Source organism: Mustela nivalis (assembly GCF_964662115.1).
Source record: "Mustela nivalis genome assembly, chromosome: 1".
Lineage (NCBI taxonomy): Eukaryota > Metazoa > Chordata > Mammalia > Carnivora > Mustelidae > Mustela > Mustela nivalis.
This window is the reverse complement of record NC_139020.1, coordinates 164,585,655-164,613,652: the sequence shown is the minus strand read 5'-3', so window position 1 is coordinate 164,613,652 and position 27,998 is coordinate 164,585,655. Positions and strand designations below refer to the sequence as shown.

Below are 27,998 nucleotides of genomic sequence, written 5' to 3'. Positions count from 1 at the left end.
GGACAATCTCTGCATAATTGTGAAATTGATTCATTAAAGCATTAGTTTTCTGGGCTTCTTTCCCTTGAGGAACATTTATCTTTGCAGTCAGAAGAAATATTTTCTTTACTAAGCTTCAAGTTGGACTTAATTAGGGAAATAGAAAGCATAACCCTTGCCCTCAAAAAAATTCTAAAAAATAGTTAAGGAAATTAGACTCATATGCAAAATCATCAGCACAGAACAGAGACTCTCTTAATCTCTGCTATCTCATTAGCCCCTAACACAGATCTGACATGTACTAGTTGCTCATATAACTGTTGAAATCAATTACAAGCAGTCTAAATGCATGGCTGTCAAAATGGGATGTGGTGCGATTGGTGGAAAGACAGCAGTGGAATCTGTTAGAGATGTTGCAAAACAGACACTCACAGATAACTACAAAAAGCATGATGCATGCCCCCAGACTAAGTATAACTTCTAGGTTCCCAAAGTTCCTCATAGGCCTGCATAGCTGTGCAGTTAGAACAGAGATTCCTCCAAATAATGCAAAATCACCTCTGTCTGTCTTCTGGGGAATTTATTCTGTCCTGGCCACCACCCTGCCTGTCTGTCCTGCCTTTGGCCAGGTATGAATAACAGGTGCAAACCAGCTTCAGAACTTCCCTCACTCAGGGCTGGGAGACTGAGTGAAGTGCAGGCTGAGTTCCTAGAGATAGCATCCCCAAGGAGGTCCAGGCTTGAGACCTTTCTAAAATCAGTCCTTTACCTGTTTCGTCTACATCATTGAGAGTTCACAGTTGGCTTTACTATCTGGGAAAGATTTCTAATTCTGATCTTTTAACAGTTTAATTGAGATATAATTTACATATCATAAAATTCACCCTTTAAAAATGTATAAGGCAGCAGTTTTTACACTTGTGTATTCACAAGGTTGTGCAGCTGCCACCACCAATTCTGAACATTTTCATCACTCCAGAAAGCAAGCCTATACCCATAAGCAGTTACTCTACACTCTTCCCTTCTCCCACTCCCCAGGCCCAGTAACCATGATCTACTTTCTGTCTATGGATTTGCTATCCTGGGCATTTCATATAAATGAAATTTTAGGAAACTAAACTAATATGTGTCTAGGACCAGGATGTGGACTAAATTCTCTTGTTTCGAAGTCCAGGACTCTTTCCACTCTTCGTCTGAGCCATCTTTCTTCCCTTGTTCTGGAACAAGTGAACTTGAACCTGGAGAGGTTGGCAGAATGGCTTTTCCTCCCACTATCACTTTTTAAATTTGTTTCCTTGGCTACCTCCCCTGGTGGGACTTTACTCATGAAAAATTCTTCCCTTTGAAACTTCATCTTGTGCTCTCTGATTAACTTGCATGAGTACTAATTTTCTAGGAGCCTGGCCAGCATGCTGGCAGTTACTTGACTTCCTATGATGACACTTCAACACTGCATTCACATACCTGGGACAGTCAGGCACTTAGGAAGAAGGGTCCCTTCTTTTTGTGCATGTATCACAATTAGAGCAGAGCTCTGTCCCTTCTAGTTCAGCAGTAATGTCATAAATCCAGGTCTGAATGTAGGGGGCCTAGTGTACCAACCACTACTGTGCTCTTTCTTCCTCCCTCTAGGTTGAGTCTTGCTCCTTTGTGATTTGTCTTTCTCTTTAAGACTGTCTTTGATGTCCTCCTCCCACGTGAATGAAAAATATTTTAGTGGAGTAGAGTTGTGAGAAACAGCTTATGATTTGCTAACTTGTCAGCCCCCAAGGGAAGGCTCTGGCCATTGAAAGTTACTTTTTCCCAGGACTTGGCATTTGCGCCCCAAAGACAACATTTGGCACGGCTGCCTTGGCCATCCATTACACCCCCACACACCTGGTCTAGGTTTCGATCTTCTATCCTCGCAGCCCCTGTGAACCCAATTGTACAGATTCCAAGAGACATGAGGTCTTTGAAACTGTACAATCAATAAAAATGCATTCTCTCTGCAGTAGTTGTAATTGACAACAATATTAGGCTCCTAATGAAATGAGTATTTTCATTTAGCATCTGTAACCTCTAAAACACAAGTTAATCATTTCAGAGAGGAGACCAGATATTTCCACATCTGAGTTTGTACTTAGAATTAACTTGTCTTCTTCTCCCCTGATTTTGATTACTCTGAAGACCATAAGGGGACAGTATAGAGTGTGATACACACGTGACACGACAGATTGGCAGGTAGCCCAGGTATGACACATTTTGTCTGTGTGACTCAGACCACCACTGGAAGTTGGCTCAGTAGCATCTCTTTGTGGAGCCTGTTTAGGCTGAGTGAGGTCTGGAAACAGAAGAGGGAGACATGTTCCCTGCCCTCAGGGAGCTTACTGTCCTCTAGTCGGGTGTCTCTGATGGTCAGTCTTAAAGATACACTAAAATGTAATGCTCAGTTTCCTGTGCCAGCCATTACCAGAGAAAATGGGAGGTTCTTCCAGGAAGGAGATGGTTTGGAGCAGGGCCTTGAAGCCTGTGAGGGTTTGAGTAGGGATTAGGCAGCTCAATACCTTGGAGTCTGCTAGTTTTGGCTTTAGATTCCTGCCCCGCCTATCTTATGTGACCTTAGGTGAGTTACTTAAGCCTTTAATCAGGAGAAAGAGTTGTTGCAAAAATGCAAAACTTGTACAGTTCTTGGTGCAGTAGAAGTTCCATAAATAATGTTTCCCTTTCAGGTTAAAGATGAGAAAGGGTAAAATCTAGATAATGGATGTATATTTGAGGTGAAGTGGGAGATGGTGGGCAGTGGAAGAACAATGAGAGGTGAGGGTAAAGAGAATATAGAGATTTTGTGTGTGTGTATAGTTCCAGTTTTTTAGTTCTTAAGCAAGGATGTTCATGTTTTCCCAAAGAAATGTGTGTTTGATTATCTCTTTGCCCTGCAGAGCACTGTCCTTTTTCTCCCACTGCTGTCCCATCTTTGCCTGCCTAACCATCTTTCTTCTGTGTCTAGGAGTGCTCCCACGCCAGCCCACTGCTGCCCAGCTGTTGGAACGCTCTTTAACACCAACACACTTGAGGCTTTCAAGGCTGCAGATAAGAAGCTACTTTTGGAGCAAGCAGCAGATGAGGTTAGCTGGGAACTGATGATGTATCTGTTCTGTCTTCCCTGGTCTTGGTAGGCCCAGTGGTTCTGATCAGCTGTATGGGTCTGTCAGGGAAACTAGCATAGAGTCAGTACTTAAAGATCCTTGCAGGCTTTGGTTTATTTCCCAGAGGGGGTTCTTACCGTTTCCTACATTGGCAGGAAGTTCAGGGAGAAGACATTGAGCCTCTCAGCTGGGGATAGGCCGGAAAACCATGGCAGGGCAGTTGTAAAAAGCTTTGCTGCTATTCTCCAGTCAGCATTTGGAAGCAGTTTGACCTGTCTTTAAGAGTTCTATCCCTGTTTCTACATGCCTTTGGGTTCTCTCTTCTTTGTGCCACATGGCTTTCCAGTCCTAAGCACTGTAATGCTGTCAGAGATGATTGTATTATCTCTTTGTATCTTTAAGGCTAAATCTAAACTACTCCATCTAGGGCACCTTGGTGGCTCAGTGGGCTAAAGCCTCTGCCTTTGGCTCAGGTCATGATCTCAGGGTCCTGGGATCGAGTGCCGCATTGGGCTCTCTGCTCAACAAGGAGCCTGCTTCTCTCTCTCTGCCTGCCTACTTGTAATATCTCTCTCTCTCTCTTTCTGTCAAATAAATAAATAAAATCTTAAAAAAAAAAAAATGAGTATGGGTGCCACGGTCAGAGAAGGAGATCTTCTGCCTTTGGTCCTAAGGAAGGCATCCCTAACATCCCTTGAGATGGAAGTAGCTTGTGACCCAGGTGATGATGGTGGTTTTTCTTGGCCTGCAGCTTGACTGCTCCTGGGCTCCTGGTCTGGCAGCACATTTCAAAGGCTGTCTCCAAGGAGCTGGGTTGGTTTCTCATCCATTTTAAAAAATCACAGATTGTTCCCCACAGAAATCCCACCCCTCATCCTGCGGCTCAGCATTTACCCCGATTCACATGCCCGAGCATTTCCCCCACCCTCTTAGTTTTTCGGACATGGGGCCTACTCTTCTCTGCTCCAGCTCCTTCAGGACTATTATGTCAATAGTAGGAAAAGAATTCTCTTTGTTTATTTCCCTCTTCCACCCTGTGGCTCCTTTGGTGCAGCTGTTTGTCTTGCATAGTGACATAAAGTTTAGTAGCTAATCTTAGCTACAAAAACCTTGTGTTCAGCAGCTACAGACCAGTACCAGCTTCTGCTTCTGGTCACACTACTTGCTGAGTATGCATAAACCCTCATTCTCTTTCCTTCATGTCTCAGGGCAAGATAATCCCAAGTGATACTTTCAGAAATCCCCTATACCTAGGTCAAATCACTGCTTCCTAGAACCCCTTCCCAACCCAGTTCAATGCTCCTCCCAGGAATTCCACATCTTTTTGAGGTAGCATGTCCTACCTGGTGGTGTATCTGGACATTTATGCCTGTCTCCCTCACTGAACCCAAAGCTTCTTGAGGGTAGGGACTGTGTCAGGGTTTTTGCTGTTGTTGTTATTTTTAAAATTTATTTATTTATTAGAGCATGAGAGGGGAGAGGGTCAGAGAGAGAAGAAGACTCCCCATTAAGTAGGGAGCCCAATGCAGGACTAGATTCTGGGATTCCAGGATCATGACCTGAGCCAAAGGTAGTTGCTTAATCCACTGAACCACGCAGGCACCTGGGACTGTGTCTTTTATTCTATAATCCTGATGTGCCTGTAAGATAGTAGACAATCAGTAAATATTTGTTGGAGGAAATAACGAAGGCATGAAAATGGCCTGCTTTCCTCCTTGGATGCTGAGTCTGAGTGAGAGGAAGCTCCTGGGTTCTGTCAATTTCCTCAGCCCCCACAGGGAGTTTGTTTGCGGTGGTAGAGAGGCCATCCAGAGTGGCCAGAGTGAGGTAACAACCCACTCTAAAGCCTGGGGTAAGTGATGTTGGGCCTGGAGGAAAGAAGAGCTCGGAGCTTTTCACCTCTGTACTTCATTTGTGAGAAGCTCAGAGACACCTGAGAACTGCCTTGACCCTTCTCTTTCTTCTGACAGATATGGGAAGCTATAAAATCAGGTGCTGCTCTCGAAAACCCTGTCCTTCTCAACAAGTTCCTCCTCTTGACCTTTGCAGTAAGTAAATGTACTCTCAGTCATATTTAGACTGCTGAAATGCCCCAGTCAAGTCCAGGGTCCCAATAGGACGCTCTTCTCACTGAAGCTACTACCTGGTGTTATTGAATTCAGAGCTGTTCAAGAAATACTCATTTAATAAGTCGCCCAATAGTGTTGGCACTTATCACCAATGCAAAGTTAATTCATTCTGAAGATACTGTTGCTAGTTGCATGGTTAATGGAACACCGAGACCCAAGTCTTATTGCTCGGGACAGTCAAGTCAGCTTTAGGGAATAGTGGTTCTTTGTCACCATTTCTTTGTTCAGTACAGTCCTACAGAGCTCAGTTGCTGGGTCCATCAGCATAAGGAAAAGATGACATCTTGGGGATCCTGGCTATCCCCCAACAGCTTCCAGACTAGAGGAGTTCACACTGCATAGTTTGTCCAAACAGCTATGTTTTTTTAAGAATGAAAAATGTTTTGTGTAAGTGTAACATCAGCTGCCTAGGGAAGTAGGGGCAAGGACCTGGTCTCTGGTGGGCAGTGTGGGGAAATGGAAGGGTTGGTTATAGAGACCAACCATATACACTGCACACGTGTATGTGCATGTGTATATATCTGTATACATATATATCTCTGTGTAAAATAAATTTAGCCTTTCTAATTAAGTTGACTGTGTAATATTCTATCAAGTGTATGTTCTTTAGACTCTTGTACATCTAGGTTGTTTCTAATATTCACTACTTTAAAAAATGCTGCAGTGAACGGTATTGGCCACACTGATTTTTATTTCTGCTCATTTTATTTCTTTAGGATAAATTCTTTGGAGAAGGCATATAAACATATTGATGTTAACATATATTGAGTGTTGTGTTTTATCAGCTTCATCAGCTTTGGATATTAATCCTCTTCCCCACATCTATCTCTCCCTTCCCTCCCTCCTCCCTCCCTTACTCCCTTCCTTCCTTCCTTCCTTTTGCCCAGTTATAGGTCTTGCCTTTCTTCTTCCTTCAGGAACTAATCCTCTGTTTCTTCTGAATGCTGCCTATCTGATTTGCTGCCCAAGGCAAAGGAGAGAATGATAAAAATCATACTGAAGGCCATTCCAAAGGGAGGCTATCTATAAGGAGCACATTTCCTAACAAGTTATAGTGCTCTCTGTGTAATAGCGGGAGAGATATAAAAATGTTTAAATTCTTTATGAGATTACTAGCTGTAGTTTGGAATTAATTGTATAAATTTGAGCAATTTTGTAGATCTGCTACTAAGAGATATATAAGTAGTGCTAGTTAAAGATTTCTAGGTTTGTTACTTTAACATCAATACGTTTTCTGTATCAAGAATTCTGTGTGTTTGCCCTGCTGCCCTTTTTACTGATCGTTCTTAACCTGCCTTTTAAAAAAACTAAAAGTCTCTTCAAACACAGAAGGCTTTATGTTTAATTTAATTGAGGTCCTTTGTATCCTGAGAAGAATTTCTAAGAAATTCAAGCCTTTTTCTTTTGAAGATAATCTGATAAAGCTTTTTAGAAATTGTGAGGTCCTTCATCTTGAATTGTTTAACCTTTGACTAAAGATCAGTTATGACAAATCATGTAAGTATAAGGAAGAGAATTATCTGTGATGTTTCACTTTCCTTTCTGCTATTTTTAGGACTCAAAGGAACGGACACTTTAATTTCTGTATTGTAGTTTGTTTTGCCGTCATCAAAAGGGAATTTGTTGGGGTGCCTGGGTGGCTCAGTGGGTTAAAGCCTCTGCCTTCTGCTCAGGTCATGATCCCAGGGTCATGGGATCGAGCCCCGCATCGGGCTCTCTGCTCAGTGGGGATCCTGCTTCCTGCTTCCTCCTCTCTCTCTGTCTGCCTCTCTGCCTACTTGTGATCTCTGTCTGTCAAATAAATAAATAAAATCTTAAAAAAAAAATGGGAATTTGTTCTTAGTTGATCAGTTAATAGCAGAATTAGAGACTGGAAACTATAATTACTATATTTCCTTACCCAGACATATGTTTATATATACATTTATATTTAAAAAGTTATATGGTAAAATTTCCTTTATATGAAAAGCCCAGGAAAAGCAAATCCATAGAGACAGAAAATAGATGAGCGGTTCCCAGGGGTTGGCGAGAAGGGGGAATGGGAAGTTCTGTGGATGGGTGTTTTGTTTTTTTTTTTAAAGATTTTATTTATTTATTTGACAGACAGAGATCACAAGTAGGCAGAGAGGCAGGCAAAGAGAGAGAAGAGGAAGCAGGCTCTCTCCTGAGCAGAGAGCCCGATGCAGGGCTCGATCCCAGAACCCCGAGATCATGACCCGAACTGAAGGCAGAAGCTTTAACTCACTGAGCCAGCCAGGCGCCCCATGGGTGTTTCTAATTAATAAACTGATGGGGGCTTTTTACACTTTAACATGGTAACTTTTATGGTGTGTGAATTATATGTTAATAAGAAGTCATCAAAAAACTATCTACTCTTTATTCTTAGCAAATCAAGAAGAAATACTGATTAGCCAAATCAATAAACTGATGGAGAAGCTATCAAACACCCATAGAACTATGAGATCCACCATAGGAGTAACTTAGGCCACAAAAGCTGTAAGAATTCAGAGGCAAGAGCATCCAACCTGAGTGGGAACAGTTTTCAAGAACAGCTTCATGAGTCATTGTCCCTGCCTCGCTTCCCCTGATGGAAGATATACTTTTAAAGGTGTAATCTCAATGTTGCTGATGCTCCTTTGTTCTCAGAACCTCTTCTATGACCCATGGCTATTAATCATGGACTCACTTTATCTCTGCCGGTAAAGAGAGTGAGCTGCCTGAGGGCTCGACTAGCTTTTATTTATCTTCTTATTGTCAGAGTGTCTAATGTATTGCTTTGTACATGGCAAGTGTTTAATAGTTGTTTACTCAAATTACACCAACAAGGCATTTCTGAAAGCAGTGTTTTATTATCGCAGGCATGTAGAGGTTATGGATGGCACAGCCTTTTCAATAATATGCTCCATTCATTTGACTCCATGTCTGCTGGTTGGGCCTTCTCAGATAGTATAGTGCATACTAGTACCGTAGTATGTGTGGTACTAGGACAGAACTTAAATTTCGGAAACAGAATTCTACCCCCCTCCCCACCACTCAGTATCTTTGTTTTGTTCAAGTACTTCACCTTCCTCTAAGCTTCAGTTTTCTGTCCATAAAATGGGATAATAATCACGTCCTGGGGTGGTTTTGTGTATTTAACAGTGATGATGGTAATTGCCAGTTAACACTTTCTGTTAGCAAGTGGCTAATATGTTTATCATGAGGTATTAGTGTGTGGTGTATGGGAATATTTTAAGAGAAAGACAAAATTTCTGTATTCTATCATGAGCTCTGTTGGAGATAAGACTTTCTGACCAGCTGATCCTATTTTGTGTACATCAATGGGGAAATTACATTAATGGATGCATTCCAGTTTAATCATAGGTGCTAATCTCATAACTTCTGTTATATCCTTTCTTCTAGGATCTAAAGAAGTACCACTTCTACTATTGGTTTTGCTTTCCTGCTCTCTGCCTTCCAGAGAGTATACCCCTCATTCAAGGGCCGGTGGGCTTGGATCAAAGGTTTTCACCAAAACAGGTATCAAGAAATTAAATAAAAGGCAGGCAAAATTGGGTTTAATACATTTGAATACTTCAGTTCATTCTAAAGTCAGTTCATTCTAAAGACAGACAGGTACTTGTCTGAATGGAGAGATGGTCCCCATGGAATCCTACAAAGATGGTACTAGGAGCATACTTATTTACAAAATGTAAAAATCATTTTTTTTTAAAGATTTTATTTATTCATTTGACAGAGAGAAATCACAAGTAGATGGAGAGGCAGGCAGAGAGAGAGAGAGAGGGAAGCAGGCTCCCTGCTGAGCAGAGAGCCCGATGCGGGACTCGATCCCAAGACCCTGAGATCATGACCTGAGCCGAAGGCAGCGGCTCAACCCACTGAGCCACCCAGGCGCCCCTGTAAAAATCATTTTGAAGGAGTACTGAGTGATACTTTTTTCAAGTTTTCAGTGACATTTGGTGAAAGGCTAAGCTGGTAGGGAGGAGTTATAGGAACATGTTGAAAGTCTGCAAGAATTTGCCAAAATGTGGTTTTCACTTTCACTATAGAGGATCCTATGGCAGTATACTTTGGGAAGAGTCTTTGAGAACAAGTAGAAGACATTCTACCACCCTCACACCAGGTTGTAGAACTTCTACATCAGAAATGGTAGACAGAGATCTAGTCTTTTTGGTCTAAGAAAGACAATATATTATCAGAGATGGTCTAGTGGAGAGCAGTGAAAATAATCAGGCTAGTAGAACACAGACCCTAAATCAAAGAATTCCAGTTGTCGTTGAGGCAAGGATTGAGTGGCAAGATGATTTGAAATCATGAAGCACATCAATCATTAAATCGTGAATTCTAACACCAGGGAGAAACCCTCATTGATGAAAAAATAGTAAGTTTGTTTAGGGCAAATTGAAGGTTGTAGTTTTGTGGAACTAATTTCCCAAGAAGAAAGACAAGTAGAGGAAAAGGATAATGCCATGGGACTGACTGCTGATGTAAACAAGATTTCTTTTAGGAGTGACATAAATATTCTAAAATTATCCTACATTCTATAAATATTCTAAAATTATTGCACTGATGGTTGCATAATCCTGCAAACATGCTAAAAACAGCACTGAATTATGCACTTTACATGGGTGAATTGTCTAGTAAGTGAGGTATGTCTCAGAAATGCTGTTATTTTAAGGAAAGGTTCAAGGTAAAATTCATCAGTGGTGGATTCTGTGCTTGGTTATTATAGGAGAGAAATAATGTTTGGAGCTCTCTCTACACCACTGTGATTAACATCTTAGGGAGCCACCATGCTGTACTATAAAGTGTCCCCTCAAAACCTCGTGCCCCTCTCTAAGACACACCACCATGCACGTGGAAAGGGTTACGTAGAAGTGAAAGTGTATTATTTGGGTACTTCTATGTTCATTTGCTACAAAAGAATAACAGGGGTATGCTCAGTCATTTCTAGTCTTCTGGCTTTAATGTACCTTTTATATTAATTTTTAGCTCAGAATTAGAAAGGAATTGTCTGGAGAATAATTCAGTGTTTCCTGTTCTTAGATTCAAGGCCTTGAGCGTGCATATGATGATCTTTGTCACACAGAAGGAGTCCCAGCGCTACCTTACTTCTTAATCAAGTATGATGAGAACATGGTGCTGGTTTCCCTGCTTAAACACTACAGTGATTTCTTCCAAGACCAAAGGACAAAGGTCAGAAAAACTCTGAGTTTTATTATTCTTAAAAAAAAAATCTGATGTTCATGTCTTAATAGATCATTGCAAAATTCAAAATCACTTAGATTTCTTTAGCCCTCCAAGGAATGTTGTGGAACATTCTTTAATCTTCATCCTCTCTCAGCCCTGCTGTTCCCAGATCAGCCTCTCCTCCAGATTTTCCTAGCTCTTTTACACCTCAAAGTAATTTTGGGTTCCTCCTTTCCAATTCGTGATAAAGTTATTTCAGTTTTCCTTCCTGATATATTTTGTATCTGTATTTTAACTTATTTCCAGAGTTACCACCATAGTTCAGGCCCTGATTACTTCTGTTCTGGACAGTTAGAGTCTTCTTGCTTCCATCCTGTTTACCACCACTTGCTTCAAACTACTCACATTCACCCTATCATTCAGTGATCGGGTTAATGGTGTCTTCCGTCTGGCTCCAGGCCACTTCTCCTGCTTCATCTTCTGCTGTTTTCCTCATAAACCATTGCTCTCAGGTGAGCTTGCCTGTTTTTTCAGAGAATCCTCACCCTCACCCCTACTCCCATGAATCAAGTCTATGTAGGACATTTTCTGTAACTCTCTTTGACCTCATGCAGTATCATCTGAAACATACTCTATGTGAAAATCCTGAGAAACTCTCCTTGTTGGAATTCCAGCTCCATGGTGAAGCCTTCTCACAGGGTGGCCTGGCCATGTGTAATCTTTCCTTTTTTGATCTCACTGCACTTACTTTCTGATCTCATTTTCTGTCCTGTTTGCTTATACAAGTTACTTTTTTTCTATCCTAGATGGTAAGCTCCTAAAGGGCAGAGCTTGTATCTTAATGTATCTGCATCTACAAAATATCTTAAACTGGTCTTAGGTCCTCAATAAAATTCTGAACAAATGAAAAAGTACTGTGTCTTTCAGAAGTGTATATAGTGAGCTATCTCAGTCATATAAGGGATTGTAAATTAAAAATAAACAATTGATGAATTTTATGAGCTTACGAAGTCAGGTGGGATAATTTCATTAGCCATGTAGATATATCAGAGTTGAGAAAAGAGAGACCTCTAATAGATGCCCTGATTATTTCTTAGCCTGAACTTAAGATACCTTTTTTTAAGTGCATTTTTTTCTCAACTATATTAGCATTTTCCTTCACAAAACAATACTTTATTAGGCACTAAGCATTCCGTTTTTTATTCTCTTTTTGATCTTTTTTGAAAGAGCCACTACATGACTAGAACTAACAAATAGCTTATCACTTTAGTTTGGACAGTGCTGGTTGGTTGCCCAGTGGGAGAGTACTGGCCGATAAATGAACTGCACTAAGGATGGTTCCATTTGTGATTTTTATTTCCAGCTGCATCTTTCTGTTTTTAAATTTTCATGACATTATTCAACTATTATTTTAAGGTATCAGGTTTTTTTAAAGTAAACAATTTGTATATTTCCTACTAATCTTTTTCTATTTTTTAAAGACTAAGATGATACCATATTATTTTTTATTGTAACATTTAGCATAATACCGTTACACTCTGTATCAACTTCCTTTCTGATAGATAACATCAAATTTTTGACATTTAGTTTTCTGATACTCCTTCATTATTAGGAGCTTCCCTGTGCATCAGATTCCTGCCCTCTACCCACTTACCTTGAATTATTTCCTTAGGAAGGATTTTTAGATAGAGAACTACTGACTTAAAGGGTTTGGACATTTTAAGGTCTATGATCAGTGGTGTGCTTGTAAATGTTTGACAGCTGGCTCTCTGGTGGGGCAAAACCCTGATTGTGTATGTTTGCTTCTTTTCATGGTGTCAGTCCTCCCACCATGGCCAAGTTCAGGCTGCCAACATGAAGTCACAGAATGCAGAGATGGGAAGAGATGGTAACAGTTGGCTTTCCCAAGTCTGTTCAGGCCAGCTCTGGCCTACCACTGCCTGTCATAACTATGGCTCACAAACTGTGCTGGTTTTCCCTTCTGCCAGCCATGCACCCAGACCAGCCCTGGGATGTTACACATTTTACACATTTGAACCAATTAAAAAAGGGCCTCATTTACATACTTCATTCCCTCAGTGAGACTGTGATTCCACTTACTGGTCATGGTGACAACCGCATCATTAACAATTAGTTGTCTTTCAAGCCAGTGTTTGTGATTCCATCAAAAACAGCCCATATCTCTGTGCCATTGCCAGTCTTTTGGAAAAGTTTGCTTGAGTCTTCTGCTTTCCTCAGAGCAGTTATTGAAGATTGGGTGTTTGGGAAACATTTTGTAATTGTAACAACATTAGCCTTTAATTCTGGGGTTTTAAAATCTTTGGATAGGAGCGAAGCAAAGGAACAACAATTGGTATGCTATTAGCGGGCCTCTTTCTTCACTTAGCAAACTCCACATCTTGGCAGCTGTCTGTGACATTGCAGTGCATTAGATACTTGGATTTTTGTGTCCTGTACTTTTAAAACATGAAATCACCTTTGTGCGTTTCCTGTTACATCAAGTATTTGAGTAGTAGATGGCCATTTGTCAGATAAGTGTATTTTAAGGGAGCAGTGTGGAAATTTCTCCAGCTGAAGGTACTCAAGTTGACAATTTTGCCCTCTTTTCTTTCTCATGTACTTTTTCAGCAAATAACTGGGTGGACCATAGCCAGAGCATGACTGAGCTACTTCAATGAATTGTGTGCTCTCGGCCAAGTAGAAAGGAGCATTTATTTCGACAATCTTCTAAACAAATTTTTTTCCCCCAATTACATTTTCCTTCTTTCTACTGATTGGTATTATAAAAGAAGTGATTTACCCAGCTTCACACAATGATTGTGTGACAAAGCCAGGTGGAGAAGGCAGAACTCCTAGCCCATAATGATTTCTGACTGCCACTACCACCAACAAAAAAATCTATTTACCCAAACAGTTAAGCTGGCTTACCTAGCATTGTGCTGACTAATTCCTACAGTGATTGAGGTTCCTGATTTGGTTCCGAAAGCACTTAAAGATTTTGGAATCACTTTTGAATCATCAAAGAAATATTAAAGGATGTTCAGTCTAATGTCAAATGGATTCTGTCGTTTTCCTGTCTGGATGCTTGCTTTTTGTACTCATGCATGCCTCATGTGGGTAGGAGAGTTACTTTAAAGCATCTCGAAGTTGACCTCCCTTTGTGGTTGATAGATTTCTCTTCAGCAGTTCACTCCTACTCTGTAGCTCATCTTAGGTCAGGTTGCTCTAAGAAACTGATTCCTGTTTTTTTCTGCTCAGAAAAAGTTGGGGTTTTTTTTCTTACTACCTTCCTATCTCATTGCCTTTGTATTTAGTGTCAGAAATGTACTCATTCTTTGAAATTAGGCACCACTTACAGTATCTAATATGACATTCTTGTTTCTATAACTTCATTTAGTCCCAACTCTACACTTACAGATGATAAAGCCTAAATGTGGAAAGTGTTTGATAAGCTGGAACTTATCCCCTTCTTTTCTCTGCCAGTTAGGAAAAAGGGATCTTTGAGATGGAAGGTAGATCGCTACGTGACAATAACAGATTGAACTGTACAGAAGGGTCAGTGCAGGTACGACATAGAGTTTATTTACATTGCTGTTATAGTTAGCATTCATTGAGCTTGCCTTGTGTGCAGTCTCCATGTGCAGGCAGAGTTCTCCAAAGAGGAGAAACCTAAGGTACAGAGAAATTGTATGAGAATAAGGCATCTGCTAAGAGTCCAGATTTATTGAGTCACATTTGAAAATTGAAACTCAGAGTCTCAATACGAAGGTCATGCATGCCTGCTGACCTCTGGTTTTTTCTACCACATTAGGTCATTTTCTTCTTCTAAGCTGTTTTAAATGTTATAGAAGTAGAATGCCAGCCTCCCCCTTCTCCCCCTTTTCTTGCTGGATAATAGACTTGTAAATGTCTTTGATAAATTTTTTTAAATGTGAAGGCAAAGCAATGATTACTTAAATATAATTTGTCTAGCAGATGCCATCTGTCATGATTGACAGAAGGGAATAAAGCTGAAGGGTGTCCCAAGTGGTGGTGATTGCCAACAGGACCAGAAAACTCAAGGGAGACAATTTCTTCATTCAGAGGGAGCCTTGGGGGGAATGCCTCATTTTTCGGGTTTTCTCATCTCTCAGAGCAAGTCCTTTGAGATTAAACTGTCACATTCTCATCCAGGGCAATCCCAGTGTGAAAATGTCACTGAAGGGGGAACCTGTACTGTTGAGAAAAGAAAAGGGAGGGAAAAGGGCCAGCCAAGATGCTGTACCATGGCTTTATATGTGAGCTTCAGATCTCTGTTGGTTAGCTATCATCTCCCTCCCTCCAGCTGCCTCCCAGGATCCCTGCCCAAAGATAAGGTATAAGGGGCAGAGCTTCCCATATAGTGGGGCCTGGAGAAATGGCCAGTTCTGTCATTTATTCAGCAGAATTTGCTGAACATCCATTACTGTGCCAGGCACTAGGGATGGAAAGATGCATGTGATAGACATTGCTTGAGCCCACACAGAGCGAGACCGCTTTAAGGAACCACTGCACTCTCAAGAGGTCTTTGTAACTTGTTGTGCTTTAGAATTACCTGGCAAGCTTTTAGAATAACTAATGCTCAAGCCACAGCCCAGACTAGCAGAACCAGGACCTCATGTGGTGGGACCCAGGCAGCAGGATTTTTGAAAGCTTCCCAAGCGTGATTGTCACACACATTCAAATATGAAGACCAAGACAGGAGAGAGTTGAGGAGCAGGGCAGTGCTGCTCAACCTGCCTTGAGCGTGCAGTTCACCTGGGTCCTTGTTAAAATGGAGTCTGATCCAGTGGGACTGGAGACAGGGAGCCTGAGATTCTGCATTTCCAACAGATTCCCAGGTGGTACTACTGGTGCGTGGAACCCATTTAGACATAGAGCCAGTCCAGACTTTCCAAGGTAGTGAAAAATGGCCCCACAGACTTCTCTTTAGTCTACAAGATCACCTTCTCTAATGGTTCTCCGAGTGTGTGAACTGATCCAATGGCACCAGCATCGCTTCAACACTTTATACAGATACACATGGCTAGGCTCACCACTGGAGATTTGGAAGCATGAATAATGTTAATAGCACTACACATAAACAGGGCTTTTCATGTCAGTACCATACCCTGTCATCCTCACTGTGTCTCTGTGAAGTAGTTGCCCAGAGATTCAGGTTTAAAAAGCTGAGACCTGGATGCCTGGGTGGTGCAGTCAGTTTCAGTGTCTGACTCTTGATTTTGGCACAGGTCATGCTCTCAGGGTTGCAAGATTAAGCCCCGGTGTCAGGCTCTGCGATCAGTGGGGAGTCGGCTTGAGATTCTCTCTTTCTCCCACTCTCCCTCTGCTTACCGCCCTGCCCGACTCCTGCCCCGTACTCACTCTCTTTCTCTCAAGTAAATCTTTAAAAAAAAAAAAAAAAGCCAAGGCCTAGGGGTACCTGGGTGCTCAGTCAGTTAACATCCTACTCTTGATTTAGGCTCAGGTCATGATCTCAGTGTCGTAAGACTAAGCCCCACGTCAGGCTCCATGCCCAGCATGCTTAAGATCCTTTCTCTCTCTCTCTCCCCCTGCCCCTTTCTGACTACCCCCCCCCAAAAAAACCAGCTGAGGCTTAAAGGATTTGACTGATTTGCCTTAGCTACAGTCATGTAGCAAGGGGCAGTACTCAGAATAGTCTGTGCAAACTCTGTTTTTAAAAGCGTGGATGCTGGTGTTTTTATCTCCCATGGAAAAGGAAGTCTCAAATAAAGATATTCTGTGTTTCCTGAAAGGATAGTTATATGTTTGAATCTGTATTGAATAAAATATGAATCTGTCTGTTTGCATTAAAGACAGGAAATGCGTCTACACAAAAAGCTTCAGTGTTAAGAATAAGAAAATTTCACATAGAGAAGGTAGCAAAAAGAAGTACTCTTGGAATAATGCAGTAATTATCTGATAGTACTAGAGTAGAATTCATTTTCAGAGATTTTTCTTGAGCACAGATGAAGGCTAATTAATTGTCCTTCCATATAGGAAATAGAAAAAAAGTTGTGGTGCACCAGTACAGTGGAATGCTATTCAGCCACTACTGACAGAGGTTGTAGAAAGACATTTATTGGTATAGAAGACAGTTAACAATAGAATAAGAGCTATAAAACAGTATTTATAGCACTGTCTCATTTTCATTTCATAATAAAAATTATACTAAAATTATATAATTGTATAAAAGTTGTGGTAAAAATATACTTATGCAAAGATAAAATTAAGGGGGATTATATACCAAGGTGTTAATGCTGGTTTTTTCTGGATGGTGGACTTCTAGGCCTTTCCTTCCTGCTTGCCTGCCTTCCTTCTGCCTTCCTGACTTTCTATCTTTTGTTTCCTTTCTTTTCCTTTCTCTGAGTAAGGGTTAAGCTTCTGCTTTGTGTCTAATATTATATTGAGCATTGTAGTAAAATAAATAGAATTGTTTGGCCTGGCCCCATTCTCATGGAACTTAGTGGATCTAGAGTAACTAAAATTCTACTGTGTTTTTATTTATTTAACCCAAAACTATACCTATAAAGGGAACCTGTTGGTTGATTCTCTCCCAGCCATCTTTCCTCTATCCCTCCCTTTCTCCCTCCTTTCACACACCAACCCATTCACCCTCACTCCCTCCTTCCATCTCTCCTTCCCACCCACTCATCCATCCATCCATCTTTTCATTATTCAACATGCATTCACTAAGTATCTGGTATGTATACATGAATTGATCATGGGGAAATGAAAAAGATATTCCATGCTCTCCAGATGCTCATTGTCTTCTTTTCTTCGAAATAAACTTTTTATTTTGGAGTAACTTTAGATTTATTAAAAAACTAAAACTACAGCGCAGAGAGAATTCCCATACACTCTCACCCAGTTTCAGTTTTCTCTGATGTTATCCATAGTACCTGAGAAAGCAACATTGGTGGATTACTCTTACCTAAACTCTGGACTTTATTCTCCTTTTCACCAGTTTTTCCCACAATGGCTTCCTTCTGTTCCAGGAGCCATTCTAGGAGACTACATTGCATTGTGTTGTCATGACTCCTTGGTCTCTTCTGGTCAGCAGTAATTCCTCAGACTTTCCTTGTTTTTGATGACCTTGATAGTTTTGAAGAGTACTGGACAGTTATTTTGATAGAATGTTCCTTAATTTGCATTTGTCTGATGATTCCCTATGATTAGACCGGGGTTATGGGTTTTTGGGAAGAACTCTGCCAAGGGTGAGCTGCCCTAGTCATTACATCATATCTCAGGTGCCTGATATGCACACGGCATCCATGATGATGTTAAACTTGATCATGTGGTTAAGGTAGTCTTTGCCAGGTTTGTTTTTTGTGAAGTTACTGTTTGTTCTTTGGGAGTAGGTCACTGAGTCTAGCCCACTCTCCAGGAGGAGAAGGGTTAAGCTCTATTCCTAGAAAGGGCAGTATATTTTTGGAAATCTTCTATAAGGCAGACTTGCCTCTTCACCTTCTTACTTTTATTTATCCCATCATTTATTTATATCAGTATGGATTCACAGGTATTTATTTTATACCTTTGGATTATAATCCAGTCCTGCATTATTTATTTGCATTGTTCAGATTGTTCTAGCCTTGACCATCAAATGCTGTTTCAGTTGGTTCTGGTATCCCCTTGGCATGGCTCCATGCCTTTGTTTGTTGAGCACTTACTTTCTGGTATACAAGATGCTGCAGGCTCATCTTGTATTTTCCCCGCCTCAGCCCTAGACTTAGCCATGTGTTCAAGGAGCCCTGATTCCTTTTATTGGAGAATGGTATTTAGAAATTAAGATCTGGGTGCTGCGTACTCATTGTCTTTTGCAAGCAAGAAGAAAAAGTAAAAAATGGTATGTATGATCTACAAATTTCTGTGGAAGCACAGCAGAGTGACTATTCCCACCAAAGGGAGTCTTCACTGAAGAAATGGTGTTTGAAGTTGGATAGAGTTTTCTAGACAGAGGTCAGTGCTGAGGGAGTTTGAGGGGATGGAGTGGAAGGAAATACATATTAACAATATCAAGAGCATCTGACTTTTTAAAAAAATTTTTATTTATTTATTTGACAGAGAAAGAAAGAGCACAAGTAGGCAGAGAGAGAGGGGAAGCAGGCTCCCTGCTAAGCAGAGAGCCCAATGCGGCACTCAATCCCAGGACCTTGAGATCATGTCCTGAGCCAAAGGCAGAGGCTTAACCCACTAAGCCACCCAGGCACCCCCAGAGCATCTGACTTTTTCATTTGATCTGACTGTAGGCTTGTAATGGTAGTGGCCCCTCTTTGATTATTTTTATTACATAAACATTAGTAGTTTTCACAGGTTGTGGCTCTTCATGAGAGGATGTTCTCTATGTGAGCCCTGACAGTTGACTGTCTTCCCTCCCAGTTACTTTCCCTGCAATCTTTCTTACTTCTGAATGTATCTAGTTCCTACTATGCCAAGCCTACTGCAAGGTGTGGAGGCTCAGAGAAGAATTCGATAGCCCCTCCATCTAGAAGCCCTGTGACTGGCGTGAGATCCTTTTGCTTTCTTCTCTACTCTCTAGCCCTTCAAGTGTCTAATTGTTAATGCTTTTGCAGAATAGCATAAAAGGGAAGAGGAATTGTTAGCAGTGTCTGTACTGTGAACCTGACATGACACTTGACTCACTCAAAACATCTTTTCTCTTTACAGATAACAATTGGTGTATATGATCCCTGTAACTTAGCCCAGCATCCTGGATGGCCTTTGAGGAATCTTTTGGTCCTAGCAGCGCACCGATGGTATTTACATGTGTGTGTCTGTGTCTGTCTGTGTCTGTCTGTCTCTGTCACTCTATTTTTGACACTGTGTATGCCTCTGTCTGTGTCTCTTTTATTTCCAATGCATTTTTTCATTTCTGGTGTAGAAACCAGATAATAAATTAATTCATCAGTCATGATCCAGTTTCCATCAGTGGGAGCCCCTAAGCAGGTATGTTACAGAGCTGCAGACTGACTATATTGCACTAAAGACATTTCAGAGTAGGGCAGAGTGAGCAGCCAGATGTCCCAAGCTGGAAATTCCAGCCCCTCCCTCCAGCTGTCTGAGCTGTCAGCCTCACATAGGATTTTCTTACTGCTGCTATCTTCCTTTTCTTCTAGCCCTAAAATAATGAAAACAGAGGGCATCTAAGAGGTCAATATACATTTAAAAAGATGCTCAACATCATTAGTCATCATGGACATAAATAGCATTTATGCTATTTAGGAGTAGCAGTAATAGAGATAATGAGGTACCATGCTAAGATACTACTACATGCCTACCAAATGACTTGAAAAAGATGACAGCATCAAGTGTTGTCAAAGATGTGAGTCAGTTGGAACCCTCAAACTGCTCAAAAATGGGCAGCATCCACCAAAGTGAAAACTATCTCTGGCTCAACAGTTTCTTTCCCAGGTAGATAATGCATAGAAATGTATGCTTAGAAGCAACACACACATGCAGGGATGCTTACAGCAGCATTATTCTAGGAATAACCCTGGAATAACCCAGATGTCCTTCAACAGTGAAATGGTCGATAAATTGTGGCATATTCATTGTGATGGAATGTGATGTCGTCATAAATCTGAGTGAACTGCTGATGTTCATGTCAACACGGATGCCATGAGGTTCAGTGGAAATAATGCAGCCCTTAAGAGAATAGGCCCTCTGATTCCTTCTCTGTAAAGATCAGAGCAGGAAAAACCCAGAAATAGACTTAGACATTAGAGTAGTAGTTACTCTTAAAGGGGCTGGCCAGTGACTGGGAGAGGCAGGAGATAGGCTCCTTTTATGTTTAGGATTTGTGTACTTGTCTTCATATCTGTTTTACTTACATAAAAATGGTTTTAAAAAAATGAAGAAGGTTAATTATAGATTGTCGCCAGAGGGAGAATTGTTACACTTGCTCACCCAGGTAGTGTGTCTGGAGAGTACACATAGGCTTGCTAACTATTTCTAACTGAGGTGCTATTTCATAAAATATGAGTTCAGAGGGAGAAGGGGGGCCAGGAGAACCCGTGAATGTCTTAGAGTTTCTTTTAATGTCTTATAAGCTTTATTCCCCCCTGTATTTTAGATGGATTTGTCAGAATTATTTATTTATTTGTTTGTTTGTTTAATGCGATTGTTACATAAAATCCATTTAGAAATCACAGCCAATTCATTGTTTGGTCTCTAAGCATTTGGACAAAGAAAAGCATATGTGAATGTGTTCAAAATCTCTCAGAGGTTAAGGCCATGCCCCAAGAGTTCAGTGAGGCATAATTAACAATGAATTGAATACTCTCCAACTGGTTTTGCTGAAGCTCTTATGTGAGCTCTTTCTTTTCCCTCCTTAAAAAAAAAAAAAAAAAAAAAAAAATGAATTAATTCAAACCTGGGGCCTGACATCAAGGAGTAGCAGTTTCCAGTCTGTTGAAGTCCTCTGCTTCCGGGACCGCACCATGCAGGGGGTGAGAGACATTGCTCACAGCATCGTCTTCGAAGTGAAGCTTCCAGAAATGGCATTTAGCCCAGGTAATTTACCAGTCTTTGAGAATGCATATAATTATCATTTATCAGGAACTGAAGCAAGTTTAACTTTCCTTTCATTCCCTTCACAATGGCAGCAGAAGATAGAGAAAAGTACAGCGCCTACCTCTTTGCCCATGGGAACACTTCCCTTGAACAGAGGGCACACTCTGCTATTCAGAAAGGAACAAAGGCAAAGATGGTCCTCAGGAAATTTCCTTCAGGCCTTTGTTTTTTCCCTCCAGTCTTGAAGATTCTCCCCCCACCACCTAGCTTTTGTTTCATATAAAATCTTTATTCCTGAACTTTCTTACAGGAAGAACAAAATACTATACTTACATATTTATTTGTTGTGTAAAGTTATGTGATCTTTCTCTCCATATAGTAAATCAGTCAGCAAAAGTGCCATTTCTCCTTCCACATTTAATATTCTTCACTAGATCCTGAATGGTAGACATCAGCTGTTATCTCCAGTTCATAAGTTAGGAAACTTGGGCTCATGGATATTTTATAGATGTGTGTGTGTGTGTGTGTGTGTGTGTGTGTGTGTATACATTTATGTATTTTTATACATGTTACAAAGATAGAATACATACTCAAATCCAAGTAAAATAAAGATAATACTTACCTCATGGAGTCTCCCTTAGGACGAATGTGTGTCCTGTATAAAAACAAAACACTATCTGGTTTATTATAGGCATTTAGTAAATGCTAATTTATGTTAATTTCCTATTTTAACAAAGCCCAGCATTCTCCAAAATGATCTCTCAGATTTCTATGACTTACATGCTTTCCAGGGTACCTTTATACATAATTGTTTAATTTGCTTTTCGCCACATCTACATTGTTCCACGACAGCACTTTGTTTTCTTTCTTCTGGGGGTCCTGTGCCTCAGAGAGAGAGAGAGAATGTGTGTGTGTGTGTGTGTGTGTTGGGGAGGGCACTGTTAGCTTCTCTTCTGAGATGTCATTTCTATAGTGATGTCAGAAGGTTTCAGGATTGGCTCTGAGGGCATTTTATCGGTGATTCTTTGCCATTGCACTGATAAATGTCTTAAATAGATTTCCTGGATAAATTTACAGTGGATTCAGCTTAGGCAAAGAAGGGTATAGGTTGTAAATTGAGAGCCTTAAGAAATCCACAGCTTTCCTGCTGTCTTCAGATCCATGCATTTGATTTAGCACCCTCTTCTGGCACCTTCTGAAATAGCTTCCATGTGCTGTTAACTGAGGTGCCATACCTGCGTGTTATTAAGCCACAGTTGTAGATAGTTCTAGAGGAATGGGTGAGTTACCTAACAAGTGATATGTGCCTGGTCTGTGCCTGGGAGGCCACCAGGTGCCTTTTGCACTTCTTCACTCACTTAATCCTGCCAGCTGTCCTTCAGAGGAAGCACTTTTTTTTTCCATTTTTATGATAAAGTCATTGTATGATTCTTCCTTCACAGTTCCGATGATCTCGCTGATGCTTGGTGAAGCTGGCAAAGCCTGGAAGCATTGTACATTTCCTTTTGAAAAAGGTGTTTCCTATCACCCAATAAATACCTTCAACATATCTTTTTTTTAAAAGATTTTATTTATTTATTTGACAGAGAACACAAGTAAGCAGAGCAGCAGAAAGAGGGAGAGAGAGAAGCAGGCTCTCTGCTGAGCAGGAAGCCCGATGTAGGGCTCAATCCCAGGACCCTGGAACCATAACCTGAGCTGAAGGCAGCTGCTTAACCAACTGAGTCACCCAGGCACCCCAATATATCTTCTTTATACTTGATATCGAGTGTAGATTATTTGTTTAGGAAAGGCCAATTTTCTTTTTTTCATGTAAATTAATGTTTTCCCTCTTAGCTCTAAATAAAACTTTAAATAAATTTTTGTAAAGAGTTATTCTGTATCATAGTATGAAATGAAGGCTATTGATATGGTAGTATTTTTTATTATTTTGAAGACAGTCCAAAATTGCAATGACAATTGCATAAGAAGTACAATTTTAATCATCTTTTGCTCCTTGTGGTGCAAGGAGCCCACTGTCCATTGTTGATACAAAAAGTGTACTGGCAGCCAGGGGAAGGAGACAGTAGACTCTGCTGTGAGTGGGACATTCTTCATCTTAATTCTTGTCCTTGATGTTCTCCTCCTGCTTGTTCAGCTGTGGGAAAGCAAGACCTGATTTTCTCCTAAAAAATATTTTTCTATTATTTGGGGCATGGCTTATGGATACAGTTTATATAGAGGAAGATAGGACTGACTAAATACTATTGATGGATTAAATATATTTTTCCATTGTTAATAAGCTATATCTAATATATATATAGGTAATATATCTATATCTAGATATATCTAATATATCTAGTTTTATATATATTTCTTAGAAATGGCTGTGACATTTTGAGTACAGAGATGTTTTCATTTGAAATGAAATTTTGTTTTTATCTATGACTTCTTATCTGTAACAGGAGAAAGCTTAGGCCAGAGTTGTTAGTTACAGTACTAAACTGTTCTGAAGTTCTTTCAGGTTTTTGGCTATATGTTAGAGAGGTATTTTTTTTATTTAATGTAAGTGTAGTTAAGGAAAACAAACAAAATATGAATTTAGTAACATGTCTGAACTCCTTTTCCTAGAAAAAAAGAATTTTGAACTCTTAACCTCTGTAAGAACTCCTCTTTTATAGCAGTTTAACTTCGTTACATTTAAAAAAAAAAAAAATGGAACACTTCAGAGTGCCTGAGTTAAAATGGGAAGGGACATTCGTTTTCTGGCTTCTTGCTGTGAATGATGTCTCCAGCCACAGTGGGGCCCAAGTAGCTTTCGAGGATAACTGGCCCCAAGGTTTCCCAATGGTCATTCTATCCCAGAAAGGAAAGAGTACATTAAGAAAATCTACACCTTCTAGGTCCCATAATTATATTGAGCAATACTGTTTTAAAAAACAGAGGTCAAAAGCTAAAAAGTTACCAAGGAAAGAAAAATAGAAGTGTTGGCAGCAATCCAAAAGTAGGAGAATTGGGGCACCTGGGTGGCTCAGTGGGTTAAAACCTCTGCCTTTGGCTCAGGTCATGATCCCAGGGTCCTGGGATCAAGCCCCGCATCGGGCTCTCTGCTCGGCAGGGAGCCTGTTTCCTCCTCTCTCTCTCTCTCTGCCTGCCTCTCTGCCTACTTGTGATCTGTCAAATAAATAAATAAATAAATAAAATCTTTAAAAATAGGAGAATGGCCAAGAACACCAACATACAAATTAGAAACATACAATTCTTCCCAGCAGTCCTATACATTTTTAAGTCAGGGAGTTCCTGTTCCTTCAGAGAATGTTACTTAAGGCAGACATTGGAGGGGATGTTAGCAGCATAGATGTGGCCAAGTGAATTCCCTATTAAGGAGTTGAGGTTTTAGTGTGAATTTCAGTTATTTGGTGAGAATGGGAGAGTGACAAAGGTCCTAAGATATGAGGAGTGTAAGAGAGGCCCCCATTAGCAGGTTTCCACCAAGGAAGTCAGATTACCATTAAGGTGAGAAAGTAGCAGGAGCTTTCTAGAAAGCAAGCGAGACACTTAAGAGATTTTCTAATAGTAGAATAGAGCAACTACAGGACCCTTATCCTCTCAGAGCATCACACAGAGCACACTTTGAGAACTGGAATTAAAGTTCTGAGGCACCCATAGCAGAGATTAAGAGAGGTTAGTGGAGAAGAGAAAAGTCAGGGAAGGGGAAGGTCTGAATGGATAAGGATAAACTTAAAGGAGAGGGCCACTTAACAGAGGAATAGGCCAGGTGCTCAGTGACAGGCTTGGGAGGCTGAGCAGAGGGACATGGTAAGGATGAGAAACAGAAAGGAGGAACTGAATGCAGAGTTTGAAAGCCTGGTGGGAACTTCAGTGGAAAAGTGTAGTCACACTGGCTGGTCTTCCTTGGTTAGAGAGCCCTGCACAGGGTTATACATAGCCCAGAGGGGATTGTCTTATTTTGAGCAACTTCCAGGAACTGGGGAAGTGGAGGCTACTCAGATGAAAATCGAGGGTTATTTCAGAAGCCCTTCTACAGAAAAACCATGCCCGGGTCTGGTGGTCTCTCCGCAAGGGTGTGGGTAGTTGGGGCAGATGGCCAGCCACTTAGCAAGTACGTGCAAGTTCAAGCCCTGGAGCCTCTGTGAGAAAGAAGTGAACTGAAAGCTTATTAATGTTTGGCCCTCTTGCTATTTTACTTACTTGTTTTTATTTTTCCTTCCTTCATTCAACTCCCTATTTTATTTGCTTTAAGATTGCCCCAAAGCAGTTGGATGGGAAAAAAACCAGAAAGGCGGCATGGGACCGAGGATGGTGAACCTCAGTGAATGTATGGACCCCAAAAGGTATATTTTGGAAGCTGTTTTCTCCAATGGGGCTGTTTGTCACCAGGACACACAGAAGGTTCTGTTAGACCAACCACATCACTCAGGGCAGCGCAGGGGCTGCTGTTTATAATGACAAGTGTTACTCCAGTCGTTGCTGCCTGACTTGATTTAATTGTGGTTGTGAAAACTAAATATCACCAATGGAGATTTGGAAGAGCACACAGTTCATCTACTCTTCTAGACATTATAAATTTTGTTCTTGCTTTGAGCTGAGACACTCAAACCTAGTTAGTTATAGGTACCTACTACCTTTTAGTCCTTTATTCATGGTCCTTTGATTTTTCCTATTAGCCTACATTGAAGGACATTGTGAGAAATATTTAATGGAAACTAATGTTGTATTTAAGGGATGATATAAGTGCACCCTTTTTTGAGGGGATGTGGAAAATATTTCTTGTTTTCAGTATTAGGGAAAATTGCCTCTTAAGTAGCTGTGGGTTTTTTTGTTTGTTTTGTTTTGTTTTTTAAATTTATAGTTACAATGACTCCTGTAAGTGGCCATGTCTGCATTTTCCCCTTGGCTGCTAGGGGCTCAGTATCAAATTCATGGCCTATCACTAGCAGTGGCAGTAGTCTACGGTGGCACAAATTGTATGCCATTTCTCCTCCCTATTGCCCTAAAGCTTCATCTTATTTTCCCTTTGATCCCATTTTGCTCAGGATTTGTTCCTCAGTTTCTTATTCAGATGCTTTCTACCTTTTTAGGATAAGATGGGGCATAAATGAGTGACTGAATGAATAAATAATTCTGTCATTTTCTAGGTTAGCTGAGTCATCAGTGGATTTAAATCTCAAATTGATGTGTTGGAGATTGGTCCCTACTTTGGACTTAGACAAGATTGTGTCTGCCAAGTGTCTGCTGCTTGGAGCTGGCACCTTGGGCTGTAATGTAGCTAGGACATTGATGGTAAGTTTATGGGGGCCAAATGGTACCTCTGAAGCTGTCGCTTCTTTTCTTATTTTGCTATACCGTATTGCCTTCTACCTCCCAGATTTCCTTTCCCTCCTTCCCTTTCTTTTTCCCTACCTCTCTCCCTTCCTTTTTCTTTTCTCAGTTATCTTTTTAACAATGTAAGGCACTCATACTTTTATTACAAAGTAGAAACAGAAAGTCTTTGTCCACCTTCATCTCAAGCCCCATTTCCCAGAATTAAGAAGACTTACTAGATTAGTACACAATATCACATTCCTTGAACTTTTCATAGGCAGATGCAAACATATAGAGGGACATTTGTCATCTTTGCTGCCATTTGTTTATATTTATAAAAATTGGATCATAGTATACTGTCTGTAATAGGTTTTTATTCTTAACTTTATAGAAAGGTAATTGTGGTTCTCTGTGTGTTCTGTATAATGTATACTTAGTGACCATGTCCTCGATTTTTTCCAACTTCAGCATATTTTTTTGAGATGCTGTTGAAATGAACATTTTTATATCTTTACATATGTCTAGGATTATTTCTTTAGGAAAAAAGCCCTATAAGTAGAATTGTTATTTTAGAGAGAATGTATGTGTGTATGCACCTGTGTGTATACTCACATGCACTTAAATGTACAATATATATTATGTACAATATATTTATATGGGGTTTTTTTCCAAGCTTAATTACCTTCCAGAAACATTTTACTAGCTTGTACTTTTAGAAACTTGTACAAAACAGAGCTTTTTAATTTGCATTTCTTTTATTAGTGAGAGTAAATATTTAATTTCATTTGCTTCGTAAATTTTCTTTTATTCATCTAAATTTTCAAATTAATTGACACAAAATACATATGGTATTCTCTTAGCATCTTTTAAGACTCTCTTTGTCTCTTTTTTTTAAGATTTTATTTATTTGGGGCGCCTGGGTGGCTCAGGGGGTTAAGACTCTGCCTTCGGGTCAGGTCATGATCTCAGGGTCCTGGGACCGAGCCCCGCATCGGGCTCTTTGCTCAGCAGGGAGCCTGCTTCCTCCTCTCTCTCTGCCTGCCTCTCTGCCTACATGTAATCTGTCAAATAAATAAACAAAATCTTTAAAATTAAAAAAAAAAGATTTTGTTTATTTATTTGACAGACAGATCACAAGTAGGCAGAGGGAGAAGGGAGGAAGCAGGTTCCCTGCTGAGTAGAGAGCCCTATACTGGCTCAATCCCAGGACCTTGAGATCATGACCTGACCCAAAGGCAGAGGCATTAACCCACTGATCCACCCAGGCACCCCAAGACTCTCTTTGTCTTTTTAAAAAATCTTTCCTCATCCCTAAGGTTGCATGTTTATGTTTTCTCTTTTTTTCTCTTATTCAGACTTGCTAGAGAGGCGTGTCTATTTTATCAGTCTTTGGAGGACTAAGTACTTGATTTATTTATTAGTTCTATAGTTTTTGCTCTCGTTTTGCTTTGCTTTCAGATTCATTAATAATTACTTTTATCTTCATTAATATCTTCCTGTTTTGTGGAATTTATTTTATTGTTCTTTACCTGGCTTCCAGAATTAGGTGCTTAGGTTTTCTTAACTTTTTAAAAATTATAAAGTCAGTGGAAAGCTACTGTAGAAAATTTGTAAAGTGTCAAAAGTTATAAAGCAGGAAAAGAAGACACCCATTTTCCTACCAGTTTTTCACTTATTTCCTTCAATGTTTGTTAAATATATATTTAAAAAATCTTATTTATAATAATTCCCCTTGCTT

The 27,998-nt window shown here is 40.3% G+C and overlaps 1 protein-coding gene across 27 annotated transcripts in view; it reads left to right on the top strand.

Annotated features, from left to right (window-relative positions):
• The window catches only part of ATG7 (autophagy related 7), a 243,135-nt gene that overhangs the window by 22,762 nt on the left and 192,375 nt on the right, over positions 1 to 27,998 (top strand). For 20 of the 27 annotated variants that reach the window (XM_082749192.1, XM_082749190.1, XM_082749193.1 and 17 more), the window contains 8 exons: positions 2,969 to 3,086; positions 5,078 to 5,155; positions 8,639 to 8,755; positions 10,283 to 10,432; positions 19,112 to 19,200; positions 20,835 to 20,956; positions 25,200 to 25,290; positions 26,095 to 26,239. In XM_082749192.1, the coding sequence (XP_082605318.1) occupies positions 2,969 to 3,086; positions 5,078 to 5,155; positions 8,639 to 8,755; positions 10,283 to 10,432; positions 19,112 to 19,200; positions 20,835 to 20,956; positions 25,200 to 25,290; positions 26,095 to 26,239 (910 nt within the window). The remainder of the gene's footprint in view (positions 1 to 2,968; positions 3,087 to 5,077; positions 5,156 to 8,638; positions 8,756 to 10,282; positions 10,433 to 19,111; positions 19,201 to 20,834; positions 20,957 to 25,199; positions 25,291 to 26,094; positions 26,240 to 27,998) is intronic. The other 7 variants (XM_082749199.1, XM_082749201.1, XM_082749202.1 and 4 more) reach the window with 1 other exon arrangement.